General features: G+C 40.9%; 1 protein-coding gene across 1 annotated transcript; it reads left to right on the top strand.

Moving 5' to 3' along the window:
- Positions 1–16,965: 16,965 nt before the first annotated feature.
- Positions 16,966–17,754, top strand: CLDN22 (claudin 22). The gene has a single exon (XM_075929163.1). It carries the CDS (start codon positions 17,022–17,024, stop codon positions 17,688–17,690), a length of 669 nt encoding a protein of 222 aa, XP_075785278.1. The 5' UTR covers positions 16,966–17,021; the 3' UTR covers positions 17,691–17,754.
- Positions 17,755–20,212: the final 2,458 nt, after the last annotated feature.

Below are 20,212 nucleotides of genomic sequence, written 5' to 3'. Positions count from 1 at the left end.
TATACAGGCAAAAACATTTTTTGCCAGTTATAACTGCATTGAGACTTGGACTTCTGCCACAATAAAAATATTGTAAAACACCGCTGACATTGCTCAGCAAAAGTTTTACATGTAAACCTGGCTTGAATCTTCAGAGATCAGAAGCAGGTTTTTTTCAGCAGAATAGATAAATGTGCTTGGCTATTACATGATATTTCATAAAGGAGATTTGGCAAGTGAACCCTCTTATTACTGTTGTGAGCAACTGTTTAAAATAAATGGTCTCACAGCTCTCCATTTGGCTGTGTTGAGAAGTCACAAAGAGAAAGAATCCCTTGTAAAAACACAATGTTCAAATTTTAAGATGTTTTAAGACATCTAAATATTCTGAAAAGCCAAATTTTGTTTTAATCCTGTTTTGTCCCTCTATTTTTTACAGTATTGCTCATGTAAAATCTTGAAATGGAGCTCATCTTTGTCATCAGAAATTCTTTTCCCCCTACTTTTGTCCCTTATACATTAGCTATTTTATATTTTTAGATGCGCATGGCTATCCAGTGTTTGAAGTATGCAATATTAATTATATAATACAAACTGTATCTAGTACGTCAAAAACCTTTTTATGTTTCAATTTGTTTGTGTTTTTAAGTCTGTGTTTCAATACTTCTTCCAGGCATTTTTCCCTCCAAAGGAATGGCCCTGATTTTATTTGCCCAGCAGACCATAAATAATCTTTTTTCTTCTGCTGATGAAATACTGGCTTTATCTTTTAACCTTCACATTTTTGGCAGAGTTTTTGGAATCTCCCATGTTAGAAATTTAAAACTATTGTTTCCCCTCTCATATGGTACCTTATGCATTTCTGTTGCTGGCTTTATTTGTTGTTGGTTATTTCAGCTGGCCTCAATCTTCTTGACAAATAATCCCAGTTTGACAAATAATCCCAGTTTCATTGATGTGCTTGACAATGTCAGTCCTACAGCTGAACCATTAAGTTTTTGTTCCATCGGTTTTCAACAAGACCACAATGTCCCATTGCTCGCTGATCTCTCGTAGCTTCTTATTTCTGCTGTTTTGTGGTACAAAAAGGTTCTGGAGAAGAAAGGTTACATATAACGTAGAAGAGCTATAACTTGATAGACTCTTTAGATTTTTGGCCACATCAACTCTTGAAATCTGGCTGTCTAGTTAATGGCTCTCTCTGTGTCATACAGAAACTAGACCATTAACATGGTTCAATGAACTTAGACCTCTGCACCAGATGGTCAGGTTACTGCAGTCCTGTAGTAGGAAGGTGCTGCACTGTTAAAGGTGCATCATTCTGATGAAAGACTAGAAACCGTGTCCCACTTCTATCAATCTCTCATGGCCGTCTGGTTCTGAATGGCACATTAGTCCCAGAAAACAATGCCTGCTTTGAGATTCTTGAGTCTTCAGGTCAGCAGCACACAGTACTAAGTTTTCTAAAACACACTCAAAAGAGGATTGTTTTACATTGTATTTTATGGAATACTGTGTGGAGACAGGAAAGGGGGATATACAGATTGCAGGGAAATGTTTATCAAGTTTACTTTGTATGGCAGCCAGAGTTGGTTAATTACTGAAGAATGATGCAAGGCAACATGAGCAAGATAAAAAATGTTTTCTGAGTCATTGGAGAAAACCCAAAGAATGCTCAAATTAGTCTGGAGTACTATCATATCGCACTAGGAAAACAGAATGATCTGTTCCCCTAGACAGTCAGGTTAATTTTACTATTAATAAGCTACAAAATCGACACTTTGATGCCACATATTATAATACACACATGTATATAAATCACTATACAGTGGTGCTGAAAGAGTTTTTATAGGGGTGGTGCTGAAGGTGGAGACCATATATCTGGATTGTTATTACTAGTTTAAACCAACGGGTGCTGTTGCAACCCAATCACTTACATTTCCAGCACCCATATTACTATATAATACAGATAAGACCTCATCTTGTGGCTATGCTGAATTCTGAGGCCAAATGGAAGTTCTGCTGCAGCTTCAAATATTTTCTTTTTAACTCCCTTACAAAGGAAAATGAATAATACAGCCCATAAATTGATTTATGTGGTAAGAAATTCAATTTATTTTAGATTGAGTCCAAATTTTCACTGGACTCTAGTTTTCGGAAACAGCATCATAGCATTTGTAAGGAAAGTTTTGTAAGCTGTATAAGTGAAATTTGCAGCATTTAGTGCTGGGAAAGGTGTGGCTTAAAGAAGTTGTTGAGGGTACGTCAACATTATTTTGAAATAACTAGCATTATTTTGAAATAACTTCATCTGCATCTACACAGCAGGCAGTTATTTCAAAATACTGCAATGAGGGTTATAGGAGTCGGAATAAGAAGTCCTCCCACATGGCAGTATTTCAACATTATTTCGAAATAACTGCCTGCTGTGTAGATGTGGACTAAGTTATTTGGAAATAATGTTGCTGTGTAGACATACCCTTACTCCAGCAACAAGTCATTGGGCTGCTTCCTGCCTCACCTTCCACCACTATACCAGTTTTCATACGTTACGTGACCTTGGACCTTGAATAAATCACGGCCCGAGAAAAGAATACTGACTTCATTTTGAGTCTAGACTAGGTTATTTTAGAGAAAATAAAGAAACATTTCTCTGAAAGTTGTTTTGTTTTTAAAAATGATTAGTTGGAAGATTCTCAGTTGAGCTGGTCAAAACATTTAAAAAATGTTAACGAGAAAAGGGACAATGTTTTGGTGAAACTTTTAGTGAAACATCTTCCCGTTTTTGAACCAGCTCTAATTCTCAGGCCGGGCATAAGAGCAATTCCTAAGTAAATGATTTACGGTGTAGAGAGGGGCCTAGGTGGCCAAATGTGCACAGTAAATGCAATTTAATCACATGCCTATCTCATCAGTTTTGTGTTTGGGTGTATGCATTCCATACTCTGTTAGACATATTAGTGTATATGTTACTTAAACTGACTTTCTGTATTTTTATGTATGAAATAGCCATACTTTCCACTTTCTTTACATTCCTTTTACTCAATCTAATTAACAACAGTTGACTTTCCCAGTATTAGTTTGTTAGTTTCATCCAGGAAAGTCCACTTCACCTTTTTATCTTAGCTTTTTATTTATTTTTGTACTCTGTGCAAAACCCCCAGCTCTAAGAATTTTTTAACAGCTCTTGCTGAGCAGTATGTGAAGCAGAAAGTAGACACTTGTGTTAGACTGACCTGACGCAGAAGTAAAGCAGACTTTGTCTTTGGAGTGAGCAAGCCTGGTGTATAAGTCAAGAACACCTCAAAACATCAACTGCACTCAAGCAGTATCTTCTCAATTACTTTTACTCAGACCAGAGGGATGCTGGCTCATGTGCTTGCACTTGCATTAAGGCTTTCTCTGTTTAAGGACCTGATCAGACAATATGCTGAGTGCTCCCAGGTCTCTCTAAAGCTAGCGACTGCAGAATGCATTCTGTATTTTGCAAAAGTGATACTCCTCTCAAAGCATGTAGGGAGCACAACACCCCGGGTGCGCCTAGACCGGCAAGATTTTGCGCAAAAGCAAGTGCTTTTGCGCAAAAACTTGCCAGCTGTCTACACTGGCCGCTTGAATTTGCCCAAGAGCACTGACTTTGTAATGTACAAAATCAGTGCTTCTTGCGCAAATATGTTCATGCTCCCGCTCAGGGATAAGCCCTCTTGCGCAAGAATACTTGCGCAAGAGGGCCAGTGTAGACAGGCACCTTAATTTTTTGTGCAAGAAAGCCCGATGGCTAAAATGGCCATCGGAGCTTTCTTGCACAAAAGCGCATCTAGATTGGCACGGATGCTTTTGCACAAAAGCATCCTTGCCAATCTAGATGCTCTTTTGCGGAAATACTTTTAACGGAAAAACTTTTCCGTTAAAAGTATTTCCGCAAAATCATGCCAGTCTAGACGCAGCCACCAAGTCTGGTCTCAGTGGTTTCTTTTTTAACTTGCAAAATGGCCCCTTGAAACTATTCACAACTCCCCAGCTTGGAATATGTCTCAACTTGGTTCAGTGATGTGATGGGAGCCCCCAGGGGTTAAAGCCGACTACCCAGTGAAAACTACTGGATGATGGTGAAATAAATGATTTTTTATTAAAGAGAATGGTTCTTTTATCAAAAATCAAGTGACTTTTAAATGAATTTTAAAACAAGCAATTGCCTAATGCTTTTACAGGAGGGAAAAACTGAACCAAACTGCACTTAACTGATTACAAACTTTGTGATTATAATTTGATTATATTAAATCACTATCTCGAATTCGCTTAAGGCAGCGCAGCATGCAAGCAAAAAATACAAAAACAAAGCCAATATAATGATAATAAAAACTCTGTCCACAGCCAGCCCCTCTATGGTTATTTTAGGGCAGCTGGTGGAGTTAGTCATTAATCTACCTCTACAAGGGTACGTCTAGACTACCGGGTTTTGTCGACAGAAGTTTTGTCGACAGTATCTGTCGACAAAACTTCTGTCGACAAAGAGCGTCCAGACACATTGAGTTCTGTCGACAAAGCAAGCTGCCACAGGCAATAAGAGTTCTGTCGACAGGTGTTGTTATGCCTCGTAAAATGAGGTATACCAGCGTCGACAAAACTGCTGAGTTCTGTCGACATCATGTCGACAGAACTCAGCGGTAGTGTAGATGCTGGTATAGTTTTGTCGACAAAAGTTCACTTTTGTCGACAAAACTCAGTAGTCTAGACACACCCCAACTTAACAACTCCTGGGTTTCTATTTCTAACACTTATGCTTGGCCTAAATACAACACCACTACACAACACAAGATTATACAATTTACACAGTGTGGTTCATAAAACTCAGTTACACTCTACAGAATTACACAATGAAATGAACATGATTTAAATATTAACTAAATCAATAACTAATATATTTAAGAAATACTTACAAATCCAGCAATAATAATAACGTAAAGACACACTAGAACTTGGAGCATGCTCAGAACTCGTGTACCCCTATCTTTGACTCCAAGAGCGGGGAGGCAGCCTCAGGGTGATCAATCCTTCAGCCGGGCAAAAAGACACGTGCCTTCCATACATGGAACCTCTCTGAACAAAGGGGTCGAGGGTCTTTTATAACATAACCTGATATCAGGTACCTTATTAGGGTCTGTTCCTTGGCTGGGCCTGATAGGCTGGTAATGAGGTAATATGCAATATTGCCCTATAGGATTTTTCATTATGCCCGCCTGATGGCCCCGTGGACAGTGCCGGGTGTGGGCATGGCAGTTGCGTCTGATCTCCCTATGCGTACCTCCCTACCTTCAAGGACCGGTCAAGAGAGTCTTAACTATCTCTTGCAGCTGTGTTCTATCTTTTCATGCTCATCTCCCTGTTCTTAGATGCCTACAAGGTTAAATTCTGTTCACAGAAAGCTGCATTGTACGCTTACAAGATATGCTTTCTCAGAGTGTGTCAGTGGCCTACATTTTCTGTGAGGGGCCTTTGTGTGGCAGAATGGGCAATGTGCGCGCGAGGCCATGGTCAAAAGGACCTGCTCTGTGACAGAATACATGTATAGACACTATCCTAAAATAACTATCCTGAGTCCAGAATACAACATCTCTCCCTGCCAAAGTTCAACACAAATTCCTTGATAGGAAAATCCATAGCTCAGAATAGTAACTACAACCCTATCTAGAGGCACAGATAGGCTACTAACCATGAGTGGTAAAAAGGGGTTTATTTTGCCCCAAATCATTCCCCCACACTCTATCAATCAAAAGATTCAAGAGGACGGGGGAGTTGAGATGTCTCCTGGAATGGCAGCAGACCCCTGGTTTACACTAGGGGATAAGTTCGAATGAAGGTACACAACTTCAGCTACATTAATTGTGTAACTTACGTCAAAGTATTTTAACTCGAATTCTAGTGCTGTCCACACTGCAGGAAGTTGACGGGAGCACACTTTCCCTTCGACTTCCCTTACTCCTCATAGAAGCAGGACTACCGGCAACAAGGGGAACGTCCTCTCAGTTTGAATTAGGGTGTCTTCACTAGACCCACTAATTCAAATTGGAATATCAATTGCAGCTGCTTTGATCTTATCTGTAGTGTAGACATGGGCCGGAATATCCAGATTAGCCAGGAGAAGTGGAAAAGCCACAGGCATCCTAGTACTATGAGCTAGAGTCCCTTGAGAGGTCACTCATACCTGCCCTAACTCTACCTCCCCCAACTCTGAACATGGGTGAATTACATGAACAAAAGCATCTACTGATCCATCACAACTGGTCAGAGAGGATGAGTCCTTTGACCCTGATTTAGGTTCCTCACCTCTTCCTCAGGCAAGTGGATGATCTACATGTCATCTTACAAGGGAATCTCCCACAGGAAGCTGATAGGGCAGAGGGACTGTAGCTTTTAGGATCATACCAGGCAATTATTTGGGCATTACCACAGAATTGTGAATCCAAATGTGTGTTGTAGGAGAGAAAAAGTGAGTGACCCGTTGACAGTCATGATTGTGCTTCATGTCTTCTTGATGGTGACACACCTGTTTCTCCAGGCAAGGTTTCAAGAAATTCCAGTATCAGCCACCTCAGCAGCAGTTCCATGGGTGATACCCCTATTGTATCATAAGGGATTGTTCTATAATTACTCAAGAGCCAACGTAACCTAGTCTGCAGTGACTCCTCGGTAACGTTCTGAATCCATTCTTAGATAATGCTACTCAGTCCTTTACCAGCCCATTTGTGAATAGGTTGTAGGGCACCAAAGTTATATGTTTGATCAAAGGCTTGGAATTGTTCACTGGTAAAGACACTAGCATTGTCCGAGACCAGGGTCTTAGGTAGTCCATGCGTGCTATACATGAAATGAAGGTTCTTAAATAGTCATAGACAGGGGCGGATATAGGGCAGGGCGAACGGGGCGGCTGCCCCGGGGCCTGCACTTAAAAAAGCCCCGCGCATGCGCCGTGGCACCACCACGCATGCACATGGCGTCACGGTGCATGCGTCATGGCAAAGGGGGGGCCCCGCGGAGTTACGCTGCCCGGGGCCCCGCAAAACAGTCATCTGCCCCTGGTCATAGATAAGATAGCTACTCAGACTGGCATGGCTTCCACACATTTAGTCTTAGAAAATGCATCCACCCCAACAAGGAACAATGTTTCAAGGGAAGGTCCAGAAGAGTTGATGTGTAGTCTGATCTAAAGGCCTTCCTAGCCATTCTTATGGTAGTCTGGTACTTGGGGCCATTTTCTTAACTGTTGGCACGTGGCACAGTTCAGTACTGCCTTCTCTCTCTCGTCTTGGCCACCAGAAGCAAATTCTGTCCTGAGTTTTCATTTGGGATGTCCCATAATGAATTCTGTGCAGTTCCTTCAGTATTAACTTTCTAGCCTGGGATGGGGTGGGAAGGATTACGAATCAGGATCTTCAGAGTAGAGCTTCACTTCAGACACTTAGTTCCCAATGCCTGTGAAAATAAGGATGAGTGTCTGAAGTTACCATCAGCTTGGGTCATCCATGTTGTACAAAATGAGACACTTGGGATAGAATAGGATCTCAGTAAGTCCACTGAACAATTTGCTTAGCCGTTAGTGGAGCTTCTCCTACTCTGTCTAAAACTAGAACTACATCTTGAGGTATAAGAATGTCTTCTGGTGCTTAAATCCCGGGCAGCCAGTTGAGGCTGTCAGCATTACCCAACCAGGCTTGTTGATAAATTGATATTGGTAGGTTGTTAGCAATAAGGTTCAACACTGCAGGCATGCAGAAGCTAAATGAGTAATAGCTTTGGCCTTCCTCAGAAGTTCTAGAACTAGCTTATGGACATTTATTATAGTGAATTGTTGTTCACAGAGTTATTGGTGGAAGTGCAAAGACAATAACCAAGCTTTCTTTCTCTAATGGGGAATGCCATTGTTCTGAATATAGTAGTAAGGAACATGAGGTATAATAGACTGGCTGTCAATTGCATCTTCTATTCCATGGAATAGTACTGTTGCCCACATCTTAGGGTGAAGTGTCACAAGTAAATAACAGGGTACACTTGGGGTCAAAATGCAGCAGGAGTTTGGTTGACATCAGAAGCTCTGATTTCTTTGAAGGCAATGTCCTAATCCTTACTCCAGTGCCATTGTGCTCCTTTTTGAGCAATGCATGATAGGGCGAAGCTTTGCTGTCAGATTTGCTATGAATCATCCATAATAGTTTTAAAAGCCAAGGTATGCTTGGAGTTCACTAACATTTCCTGGAATCAGGGCTTCTTTGACGGCTTTAATATTTTCTTCTAGTGGTTGCAGTCCTTTCCCCAAAACATAATGCCTTAAATAATCCACCTACGTGGCCATAAAAACATACTTGGACACTTGAGTTGCAACCTGTCTTCCCTTAACTCTTGTAGGACACTAGGGCTATGTCTATACTACACAGACAAATCAAAAAAAGAAATGCACTTTGCAGTACGCAAATTGTGCCTCTTTTCCTGATTTACTTCTGAAAGAGGTTTTTCTGGGGCCAAATTTTGGAAAAAAACCCTTCTTTCGGAACATCCCTTTCTTCCGCAAAAACTTATTGCGCAAAAGTTCATCCACACCTCAAAAGCGCATTGCAAAAGCGATGTGCTTTATCATAAGAGAGTGTCCACACTGCATGGACACTCTTGCGCAAGAACGTTCTATTTGCCATTAACAGAATGGCCATCGGAGCACCTGTGCTTTTTCTGATAGGCTCTTTTTGTGCAAGAAACCCCTGCAGAGTGTCCACACATGCCTTTTTGCGCAAGAGCTGTAGCACAAAAAGGAGTTATTCCTTGTGGGGAGAGGAATAACTCTACTGGTAAAAGTCCTCTGTCCTGTCAATTTACTGCATTTTTTTTGTGCAAAAACACTTGAGGTGTGGACGCTCTGCCAGTTTTTGTGCAAAAACAGCTGTTTGCGCAAAACCCTTGTAGAGTAGGCATAGCCTCAGACCAAAACACTGCAGATAATTTGTTTTGTCCATGACACCTTTAGCCAATAGGTAACAGTGGCTGCATTCTACATAGCATGTCAATGGTTCCATTGGAGGCTCACATTCCTTGCCCTGATGTGACTGTTCCCTTGTGTGGCTGAGGAATCCAGAAACTTCACCTCCACACTTCCACAGATTCTCATGCTGGCTTGTCAGTTAGGCCCCTTACTCCCCCTCAGGAAAACAGCCAGTCCCAGGAAATTGCTTCTCAGGAGCACCACCGTTCACTGCCAGGTACAGTGCTTTGCGCCTATTTGTCAGCATGCCTTGCCGCCACTATGCTGTAGCTGCTCAAGGTGTGCAGGGAGCACAACGTACCAGGTCTGCTCTCAACAACTGCTTCTTTATTAACACACAAAATGACCCTTAAGGATCAGGCAAAATGCCCCTAAAACTCGTCTGTGGTGGGACTATTCTTAACTTACTCTTCTAAGTGCCCAGGAAAGAGGGAAAAAAAGGCACTTAGCACTTTACTGTGCTCAGCAATCAGCTAAAATGCCAGAGATTACATCAAGCAAGTATTCCATGGGATGAAATATTATAGCTCTTAAACAATCAAACGTTCATTATCTTCTCTCTCTCCTGGTTTCTATGGATATAGGCATGACAGGATCCCTACCCACTGAAGCAGAATTAATTGGGGTGCCTCCCATCTCAAACCACATTTTACAACACATCAGACATTAGAATTGATTCTGCTCCCTGCATCTCATTTCCACCCCTCACAATGTCTCTCAGCAGAGGATGCCTCTGGGCAATAGCAGCCAGCAAGGGGCAGCAGACAGATGGAGGAGGAAGAGCAGGGCCTGTTGTGCCCTCACTGATGCTAACCTAACACACAGGGTGAACTGTGAACCCCCGCTGCTGCTGGTGCTGGTGCTATACCCTTCACTCCCAGCTGCAGCCCCAGCCTGGAGGAGGAAAAACATGGCTACCATCCTCTTCCCACTGCTGCTGCTGCTGCTGCCTGACCTGAGGACTCAAGGTTGGAGCCTCCATGTGACTGCAACTCCCTCTGCCAGTGACAGGCAAGCTGAGCAGCTGCTCAGAGAAAGCAAGGAGCCATTGGCCTGCCATACACTGAATTGGGCAGGCAGAGCTGCCTCCTATTTAGTTTTGGCTGCTTGTGACAGGGAAGGGGGGAAAAGGAGAGGAGCAAACTAAAGAAAAGGGACAGAGGAGCTCTTGAGGGGGACACAGGGAGGGAAGAACTATTAGGTTTTAATTCATAATTGATGCATTCTTAAGATTTTTAATTGATAATTTGCTCAGTTTTAAGAGAAAAAGACAAATCAAGGGTAGTGAGGAAATCACCATGAGATTAGATACATTTCTAAAAGAAATGCTTCAACCCACTTTCCAGATAGCATTCTATGGCTTGTGTGTATGGCGAGGGCAGGCCTGGGGTCTATGAATTTGTCAATCTATTATATTCACCTGTTTATTTTATCCCTTTATGGGCCATGAGGAGGACACAAAGCTTTGCATTTTCCTTAGCATGTTCAAAACACTTGCATCTCTGCCTTAAGAAAATTATTGTAATAACATTTCATGCTTCAGGGCTTCAGCTGCTTTTCTGCAGGGGTCAGGAAGGCATATGTATATATAAAATGAAGTGCACAATAGAAATAGATACAACACCCATATTAAACCAAAGTGTTATGATGAGAAATGGGTAATGCTAGAGAAGATTATATTTCTCACAACTCCGACAAATTATTTTCTTGAAAAAAGGCACTTCATTCAAGGAAATCACATCATCGCAATCAATATTCAAGTAACAAGATTTCATACTTGTAGTATATCAAAACTACCGTGTACTAGATTACCTGACCAATAAGGATTTTCTAACCTAGTTAACCCTAATTTTTAATTTTGGATTGGGATGGTGATAGAAGAATGTTTTATGGGGCTTGTGAAATTAAACTTAAAATATTCTTTATTTTTCTGTTAAAATGATGGCAAATTCATGCTTTCATTTTGACCTTTTGACTAAGTATGTAAAGTACAAACAAAGTTTTACTTTGTAATTTCCTCTTTCAATTCCATTCCCTCATTCATCTTGTTCAATTCCCCTTAATCAAAAAACTGAAATAAGGTATTTCATAGGAGTGAAAGGTCTTACTGTTGAAGAATTATTTTCATTTCTTCTAACCATACTTGGAATACTCTAATCTTAAAGTCTTGAGGGATCTCACAGTTTCTTTTATGTCTTTGCAAGGGCTTTAAAAAACGTATTTATCACATTTTAGAATACAGCTGTAAATGCCTCTCTGCTTCTTTTTCTACTGTTGGTAAAACATATTATCCCTAATAATTTCACTACAGATACTAAGAGACAGGGATAATTCAATTGTGGGGGTTTCAGAAGGAAGTTACACCTTTTCTTCCAAAATCTGAAGGAACCAGCAGATCCCCATAACTCCTCTCTTTGTTGTAGGATACAAGAGATTTAATTAGACAATTTAGATATAAATAATCAACTTTAGATTTAAGAATGTTCTAAGTGGCTGCTAATATTTATCCTTTCTTCTTGAAAGTATCATCACTGATTCTGTCCTTGTGCAGCTTCAGACCATTCATTAGCATATGCCAGAGGACTGCCTACCAGCTAACCCCTGGTACATGGTGCATTAGCCAGACTCTACAGCTGCGTCTAGACTGGCAAGTTTTTCTGCAAAAGCAGGTGCTTTTGCGGAAAAACTTGCCAGCTGTCTACACCGACCCCTTGAATTTGCGCAAGAACACTGACGATCTAATGTAAGATTGTCAGTGTTCTTGCGCAAATACTATGATGCTCCCGCACAGGGATAAGCCCTCTTGCACAAATGTATTTGCGCAAAAGGGCCAGTGTAGACGGGGCAGGACTGTTTTGCACAAAAAAGCCCCGACGGCGAAAATAGTGAATCGGGGCTTTCTTGAGCAAAACCACGTCTAGATTGGCACAGATGCTTTTTGCGCAAAAGCATCCATGCTAATCTAGATGCTCTTTTTGGCAAATGCTTTTAATGGAAAAACTTTTCCGTTAAAAGCATTTGTGGAAAATCATGCCAGTCTAGACGCAGCCTACCTGTTTCAGCCTCACACCATACATAGGCCACAGCAGAGGGAGGTGGCGGAGGAACTGATTACATTGAAACTGGATGAAAGAACATGCCCTAATGTCATTTGTCTTGTTTTTATTCAATTCCATGGCAGTAAATGTAAGTGCATCTGTCTCTTTCTCTTATAACCTCCATACACAGCATGTTCATATTTTCCCCCATTGCTTGTTAACTTCAACAGCATCCAAAACGACCCTAAATCTCAATTAAGGAGACTTAAAAAAAAGGAAACACATTTTTTGGAAATTATATAAAAACGAAGTCACTTTTTGGCTCTTTTTATGAATGATCTCATCTGAATATTGAATGTATGTTTTATTAAAAAAGCAGGAACCCACACCTGCCACAATTTGTCAGATCCAGAGTCAGATTGCATCCATTACTGTGGACCACTGGCAACTTTTATATAACGCCCCCCCAAAAAACTGCTTTACCTGAGGTTCAAACTAAAGTTATAATGTTGTTTAAATAAAGAACATTTGGGGGAGGGGACATATAAAGTATTTTTAAAAATAGTATTTGTATAATCACACTATTTCCTGCTCTGTGCATGAAGAATTTACAGGAGACAATACAGGACACTGCACTCTACTAAACACTCAAACACTTAGGATACGTCTAGACTGGCCCCTTCTTCGGAAGAGGCATGCTAATTTCTAACTTTGGAATAGGGAAATCCGTGGGGGATTTAAATATCCCCCGTGGGATTTAAATAAAGATGGCCGCCGCTTTTTTTCCGGCTTGGGGAAAAGCCGGAAAAGAGCGTCCAGACTGGCGCAATCCTCCGGAATAAAGCCCTTTTCCGGAGGATCTCTTATTCCTACTTGAAAGGAATAAGAGAAAGTAGGAATAAGAGACCCTTCGGAAAAGGGATTTATTCCAGAGGATCACGCCAGTCTGGATGCTCTTTTCCGGCTTTTCCCCAAGCCGGAAACAAAGCGGCGGCCATGTTTATTTAAACCCCCGGGGGATATTTAAATATCCCCCGCGGATTTCCCTATTCCAAAGTTAGAAATTAGCATGCCTCTTCCGAAGAAGGGGCCAGTCTAGACGTAGCCTTACTGGAAAGCACAGAAAATGTGAAGTGATTAATGAAAAAGTGAGGTGATGAAAACATAAACCTTTTATAGCCCAGAAAACCTGGGAATGGTGCTTCTACTTAGCGCTGATTATAATGTAGTCATCAAATTTCCCTTGCACCACTTTCACAAGTAGGCCAGCGCTTGCTTGAGATTATTTCCTCACAAAGATTCCTTTTACAATAAATCTCCAGTTGTTCGGCATCCAGTGGTCTGGCACTCTCAATAGTCCTGCACCAACTGGAACCCGGAAGTGCTCCGGCCAGCCGGACAATTGGAGCTGCTCCGCGCCGCTTCCTCAAGTCCGCTGCTGCTGCTGCTGAAACTGACCAGTGGTGGACTTGGGGAAGCCCTGGGGCAGAGCAGCTAGGGTGCTGCTGGGTTGGTCCTGCAGCACCGCCTCTCACCTGAGTGGCGCTGTGGAACCAACCCGGCAGCACCCCAATGGCTCTGCCCCACGGCTTCCCCAAGTCTGCCCCTGCTGAAACTGACCAGTGGCGGACTTCGGGAAGTCGTGGGACAAAGCAGCTGGGGTGCTGCCATGTTGGTCCTGCAGCGCTGCACGTCACCAGCACCTGGTTCGTCCCACGCCACGCCGTTTCCCGCCCGACTCCCCCCCCCCCCGACCCATCACAGCCCCCCTGCCGGAGTACCTCCTGATTCTCTGGCATATCTGATAATCCGGCACCCCCTGGGTCCCAAAGGTGATGGATTATCGAAAGTCTGCTGTATATAGCACAAAATAAGACATTCATATAGGTTAAAGATGCACTGACCAAGACCAAGACTAAATAGCCTAGTCAATTTAATGGAAACACCAGGCACACAACTTATCCCTGGCTTTAGATAATAAAATTCAGTACTTGGGGAAACTTAGCTGAACATTTCTGTTGGACACAAATGTTTAGTTTTCATGTTTTTCAGCAACCAACAGCTCCCTACTGTTCTTTGGAAGAAAATATAGGTATACTATGTTTCAGTACTAATTAAGGATGTTAAGGACTAATTATCTAGTCGATCCCTCCTCTTGAGGCCTCTATGAGATAGAGATGGCAAAGGGGGTAGGGGAGGAAAGGAAGGGATACTTCAAAGTGGGAACGCTGCACAGCTGACCCAGGGATCAGCTGTGCAGCACTGCCACTTTGAAACCCCAAGAGACTCCCCAGCTAACCCCGGGTTCTGAGCAGCATTTCCTCAGAACCCTGGGCTTCATGGCATTTCAAAGGGGCAGCCACTGCACAGCTGATCCCCAGCTCAGCTATGCGGTGTGCCCCATTAAAATGCCGCCCACTAGGGCTCTTGTACATTTCAAAGGCGGAATGCAGAAGTGCCTATCGACTAACTAGGGAAGTAGCTGATGAAAATTCCATTGACTACTTGACTAGTCAGTTAACTGCAATTTAACATCCCTAGTTAAATTGGACTTAAATATCTCGTATCTAGACTAAGGTTATGGCCACTAAGAAGGCACTCTTCACAGATAAGTGGTACAAAGGACAGACCTCCAAAGGCTCAAACTGAGGCCCAATCAAACTTGTTAAAAAAATATTGAGGTCCTAAAAGGGCAGTGTCTCTGTCTCATGGAAAAATTTGAATGAGACCCTTGAGAAATCTAGCCACTGTTGAATGACACACAACAGTCTGGCCTTCCCACCGAACTGTAACAGTTTTGTTTAGTTGATAGAGAATTCTCCAAGAAATTATATGTTTGAACCCTTTCCTGTATTTATCAGTGAGGCTTGATTAAAGACCAACAAGTAGGTATGGTACAAACACAATTTTTTTTTATAGAACAATGACCTCCAAACTAGTAAACATATAACAAACCACTCAGTCAATAGATTAACCAAACCCAACACATACTCACAGTGAGATAAAGGGTCTAACAAAAAATTCCCTTACCCCTTGTGAATGCAGGGTTCCCAGCATTGACTCTCACTGTGAATTAACTGTCTTAACTAGACTGCTAATCCTAGTGTAGCAGCTTTGATCTTCCTCTGTAGTGTAGACGTAGGTAGTCCAGAATGGCAGTCACTAGTGCATCCAAGAGAGACGGATGAATCCCTAATGCCCAGAGACCTTCTTCCATTTAACATCAGAGGTAAGAATGGTGAAATCCATTCTGTTGTAAGCCAGGATGTATTGAACTACTAAAAATAAGGGTCCATCAGTGGATGTTAGCCAGGCTGTGAGGGGAGGGGAGGGACTAGGACTGGACTTGTCCCTTCCAATAGTGAGATGACATCTGGGAGCTCTGAGAGGGTAAGTGGGGGTCATGTTAATAGGTTTATGAGATCAGCAAACCAACTGTCTGGGCCACACTACATTTATCATCACCTTTGAGCTGCAATCCTGTTTGAACTTCCTGAGAACTCTTGAGAGAATGAGAGAGTAAGCCTACATGAATCCATTATCATTGGATCAGAAAGATATGACAGGAACTGGATACTCCTCTGGAACAGAACCTGCAGAGGTTGGACACAAACAGATCTGAACCCAAGCACCCCCACCCCGTGAAAGATATTTTGCAGCGGAGTCCTTCAGTGGTCATTTGTGGTTGAGTATTAATAACTGAGAGTATCTAAACTGTTCTGTCAGCCACAAAAGTGCAGGGCCATTGGGGTGACACAATGATTGATGCACTTTTCCTGAAGCAGATCACTTCCTGATAGCAGTAGTGAGCAAGCTCCTCATTTGTTGCTGTAGTATATAGCAAAAGTGTGTCCATTAGCAGCTATACTCACAGTGCTAGGAGGAAAGCTATGCAGAACAGCCCTCATTTGGGATGAGAAAAAAATAGACTCAGACTTTAAGGTCAGAAGGGACCATTTAGATCGACTTCTGAGAAGTGCAGACTAGGGCAAAAAGCCTGATACTGTGCATGGATTCCATGATTTTCCACTGACTATGCTTACTTACAGCCTACTATGGGAAAGTGATGACCATTTCCTACTCCTAGGAACAGGGAAACCTTAGCATCCGCTGACTGTTGAATTGGAATTCAGCAAATACTCAACCCCTTGCTGGACTAGGCACAGAGATTAGAGGGGACCACTTCAACTGGTTTAAATTCTCAGTTCCATTGGCTTCAATTTACAACGACAGAAAATCTGCTCGGAATTCATTATGATGTGCGAGAGTCTAGGATTGCATTCTTTATGGTACTTTACTTACTTACTTCTCCTTTGCCCCTTACATGGGCCAGTCAATTTAAAAAGCCCACTTTAAGGGAAACAGATGTAGAAAAAATGAAACATAAAAGGACCTTTTACAAAGTCTTCTCTGTGCTTGTGACATGGAATAGGAGAGTGGAGGATAGGCTATTGTGTATGTTGAGGAAGTCTAGGAATAAAGATTATAGGAAAACAGTCTACCTTTCTTTACAAGGCCTTGATTTACATCCCTGAAATCTCAAATTTAGCTATTACAATGAAGTTCTGTTGTAGACAGAGCTGGCTTTTTATCACCACTTAAAATCTAATTAATCCGTATTGAAGTACAAAGATTTCTGTTGTATTTTAGGGTGAGGGGTCATAGAGCCTTCTTTGTTCATCCTCAGACTTGTAATCATCAGGCATTGGGATATAATTTTACCAAGCAAATTGGAAGGTAACAGATCAAATCTTTATCAGAAAACCTAACTCATGGTTTAGCAGAGTTCTTCGTCCTTTACATGAAACATTATATTCACGAAGAACAAAAAAGTGTTTCAGAGTTTTCAAAGGGTTAATATCTAAAGCTTATATTCAGGGCACAAAGAACTAAGAGCATCATAGCTCCAACCACCACAAAAGGTATCAGTTCTTATAAAGACATTCCCCTAAAGGTTTTTGGACTGTGCTCTCATAATGGCTTTAGTCTACAGAACTATGATGCAATTAAGTGGTATTTTATTCTCTTTGTTGGGATGGGTTCTGTCCTGTCTCACAACCTATTTACCCCAGTGGAAAAATCTCAATTTAGAATTAAATGAATTGGAGATCTGGACCATGGGACTCTGGCAAGCTTGTGTTGTCCAAGAGGAAGGGGGAATGCAATGTAAGGATTTTGATTCTTTCTTGGCTTTGCCTCCAGAGCTGAGAATTTCTAGGATTTTAATGTTTGTTTCAAATGGATTAGGACTTTTGGGCCTCCTGCTTTCAGGTTTTGGGTTGGACTGTTTGAAGATCGGTGAAAGCCAACAGGAACTAAAGAAACGGCTATTACTGCTTGGAGGAATACTCTTCTGGATATCAGGAATTACAGCCATAATCCCTGTCTCTTGGGTTGCTCACACTACAGTCCAGGAATTTTGGGACGAGAATATCCCAGATATTGTTCCCAGGTGGGATTTTGGGGAAGCACTATTTCTTGGCTGGTTTGCTGGATTTTGTCTTGTACTAGGAGGATCACTACTTAATTGCACTGGTTCTTCAACTGAAGTCCATCTATCCTCAGCCCATTACACAGTAGCAGAAATGCAAGATTACTGTCAACACTTGGAAACTGAAAATAGTCCTGAAAATCTAGGAGTTTAAATAGTACAGAAACTCTTCTCTTTCTTTTCAAATTCTAGGGCAAGGTAGAAGGACAAAGAATCGTTGTTCCAATAACGATTCAAAGGACTCTTTGTTGCTTAGCTGATTGACTAAAGTTGTGTGTCTAATTCTTTCTTCCTGTAATTGTTATTTCAAAGTAGTGTCCCCCCTCCCAGGGAGGGCTAAACTGTTAAACCTTTTGTTTCACAGCAGGACATTAAAGCTATCAGAACTGCATAGAAGAATAACCATTACTTTGTTTTGCTATTAAAGCTGAACTGTAACTCTCCCCACCCCTGCCATGTGTAAAGTTTCTCTCTCATATGTTGGTTAAGAGCCAAAAATGTAAGTTCCATTTTCATATGAAACCAATTAAGTGCAATTCAAAGGCTTTTGACTCCTTAAGGCAGTTATGGTAGAGCCTTCCATCCAAAATCATATCAGATTTTCATGATCTAGAGTAATGTCATGTTTAAAAATAGCCTAAAAATAATTATATTATGGTTATAGACTTTTGCTACAAGAGATTTTTTTTTTTAATCCAGGAAAATTCTGAATTCTCAAAGCTCTAAAAAGACTGCCTGAGAACTAGTTATTTTAAATCACTTTTAGTTTTTTTTAAAAGTCCTCTATATGTAGTTCATCAGCATCAAAGGCCACTGTCTGAAAACAGTGGGGGGGGGGAGGGAGGAGGGGGAGACAAAAGTTAATCTAGACGTTCTCTGAATGTTTTGGCACTTGAGTATTTCATATGCAAAGAAATAAATTAAATAATTGGAGTGGCTGAAAATTACATAGTTAAAAGAGTTAATCTGCTCATAAGCATTTTATAGAATATAGGAATTGAAGCTTTTAATGAATACTTGATCTGCATTCAGTGAAAAGTTTCTGTCAATCTTTTCTCATATGTAGCAACAGTATTGTTCTTTTACATGTAAATACTTTGATTTTAAACAAATGCTTCATGAAAAACTTGAGAAAAACTACAATGATTTTACTATATGCAGACAACCTTATTTGTTAAAATATATAGTTTGCATGGCTTATCTAACACATGGAATATGTGGCTATTATTCAGTTTATAAATTATCATCCTAAACAATGAGTTAAAAACATCTAGAAATATTAAAAGTTACTTAAAGGGTTACCCAAATAGTGATTGAAAGGGCATTATTATTTACCATATACTTTTCTGTTCACAAGCAAGCTATTTTCTGCAAAGAAAAACTAATGGAATATGAGCCCAGTTACAACCACATCTTTGAATTACTGATTTATCACATTATTTCTCTATACTCAAATCCATATGTATCAGATAAAACTTAAGTCTGTCCAAGTCCTTTATGGAATAGTATAAATAAGAGAGGGGGCAGTATTTTACAGCTTACAAAATTTGCTTATGTTTTGTTCAGCTGGAATTAAACAGAAAATGTATCTGTACTAATTGGTAGAAATACATTTGGACTATTGTTAAAATGGATTTAGCACTCAAAATGGAATGCGATTAGCTGGAATGTTATTTTTATTAGGATAGGTTTTAACTAATGTCAATTTGTGAGGCTGGAAAAATCTCAGTTTGGATTTCTGTGAACTGGAGACCTGGACCATGCAAGCCTGTACCATTCAAGATTAATCAAGAGAAACTCAGTGTAAAGATTTTGATTCTCTATTAGCTTTGCCTGCAGAGATCAAGATTTTAGTGTCTACTTCAAATGGGCTTTGAATTTTGAGTCTCCTGATCTCTAGTGTTTGGATTGCCTGAAAATGGGGCTGCACAACATGAACTAAATAAATAACTGTTACTGCATAAAGGAATACTTATTTGAACATTCCTTCCCTCCCCGGTTTCTTGCGTTATCCATGTTAAACACACACATTTTGGAATGAGGCTAGCCTAGAAATGGTCTCAGAAGAGAATCTGGGGATGGACTATTTTCTGGCTGGTTTGTTAGATTCTTTGTGATACAAAGAGTTACTACTTATATGCACAGTTTGTTCAGCTAAAGATCACAAATTGTCAATTTAATATTCAGTGGCAGAAATTCAAAATACCTGTCAACATTTGTAAATTGGAAATATAGACCTGAACATTTAAGATCCTTTAAGAAAGCAGATATGAGTTTCCTATAAAACTCTACTAAAAGAATCAAACTTCTCAGTTCAGGATTTGTATCGTTATCTGGTATACAGCTGAACAATGTGACCACAAGATGTTGATTTTATGAAGGTTTGTTATTCCTTTTTATCGCTAAGTTGGAAACCTGCATCCTTCCTGCAAGTCTGGTAAAACATTTGCATGTTTATTCTGGAGGGAACAAACAATCAACATTTAATAGTGATCAGGCCAATTACTTTGGTTGTATTTCCCTATATGATAATACAGTTTGATACTGCAGATCTGGCAAATGAGACACAAAATCCTAATTGATAGATGTTTAGTTTAAAAAGTCACCACACATTTTCATGTGTTGATCAAGGTCTCTGTCGTATAAAGATAACTTACTATGGATCTAAAGAATGAG

The sequence above is a fragment of the Pelodiscus sinensis genome, chromosome 5 (assembly GCF_049634645.1).
Source record: "Pelodiscus sinensis isolate JC-2024 chromosome 5, ASM4963464v1, whole genome shotgun sequence".
NCBI lineage: Eukaryota > Metazoa > Chordata > Testudines > Trionychidae > Pelodiscus > Pelodiscus sinensis.
This window is presented reverse-complemented; position numbering and strand designations above follow the sequence as displayed.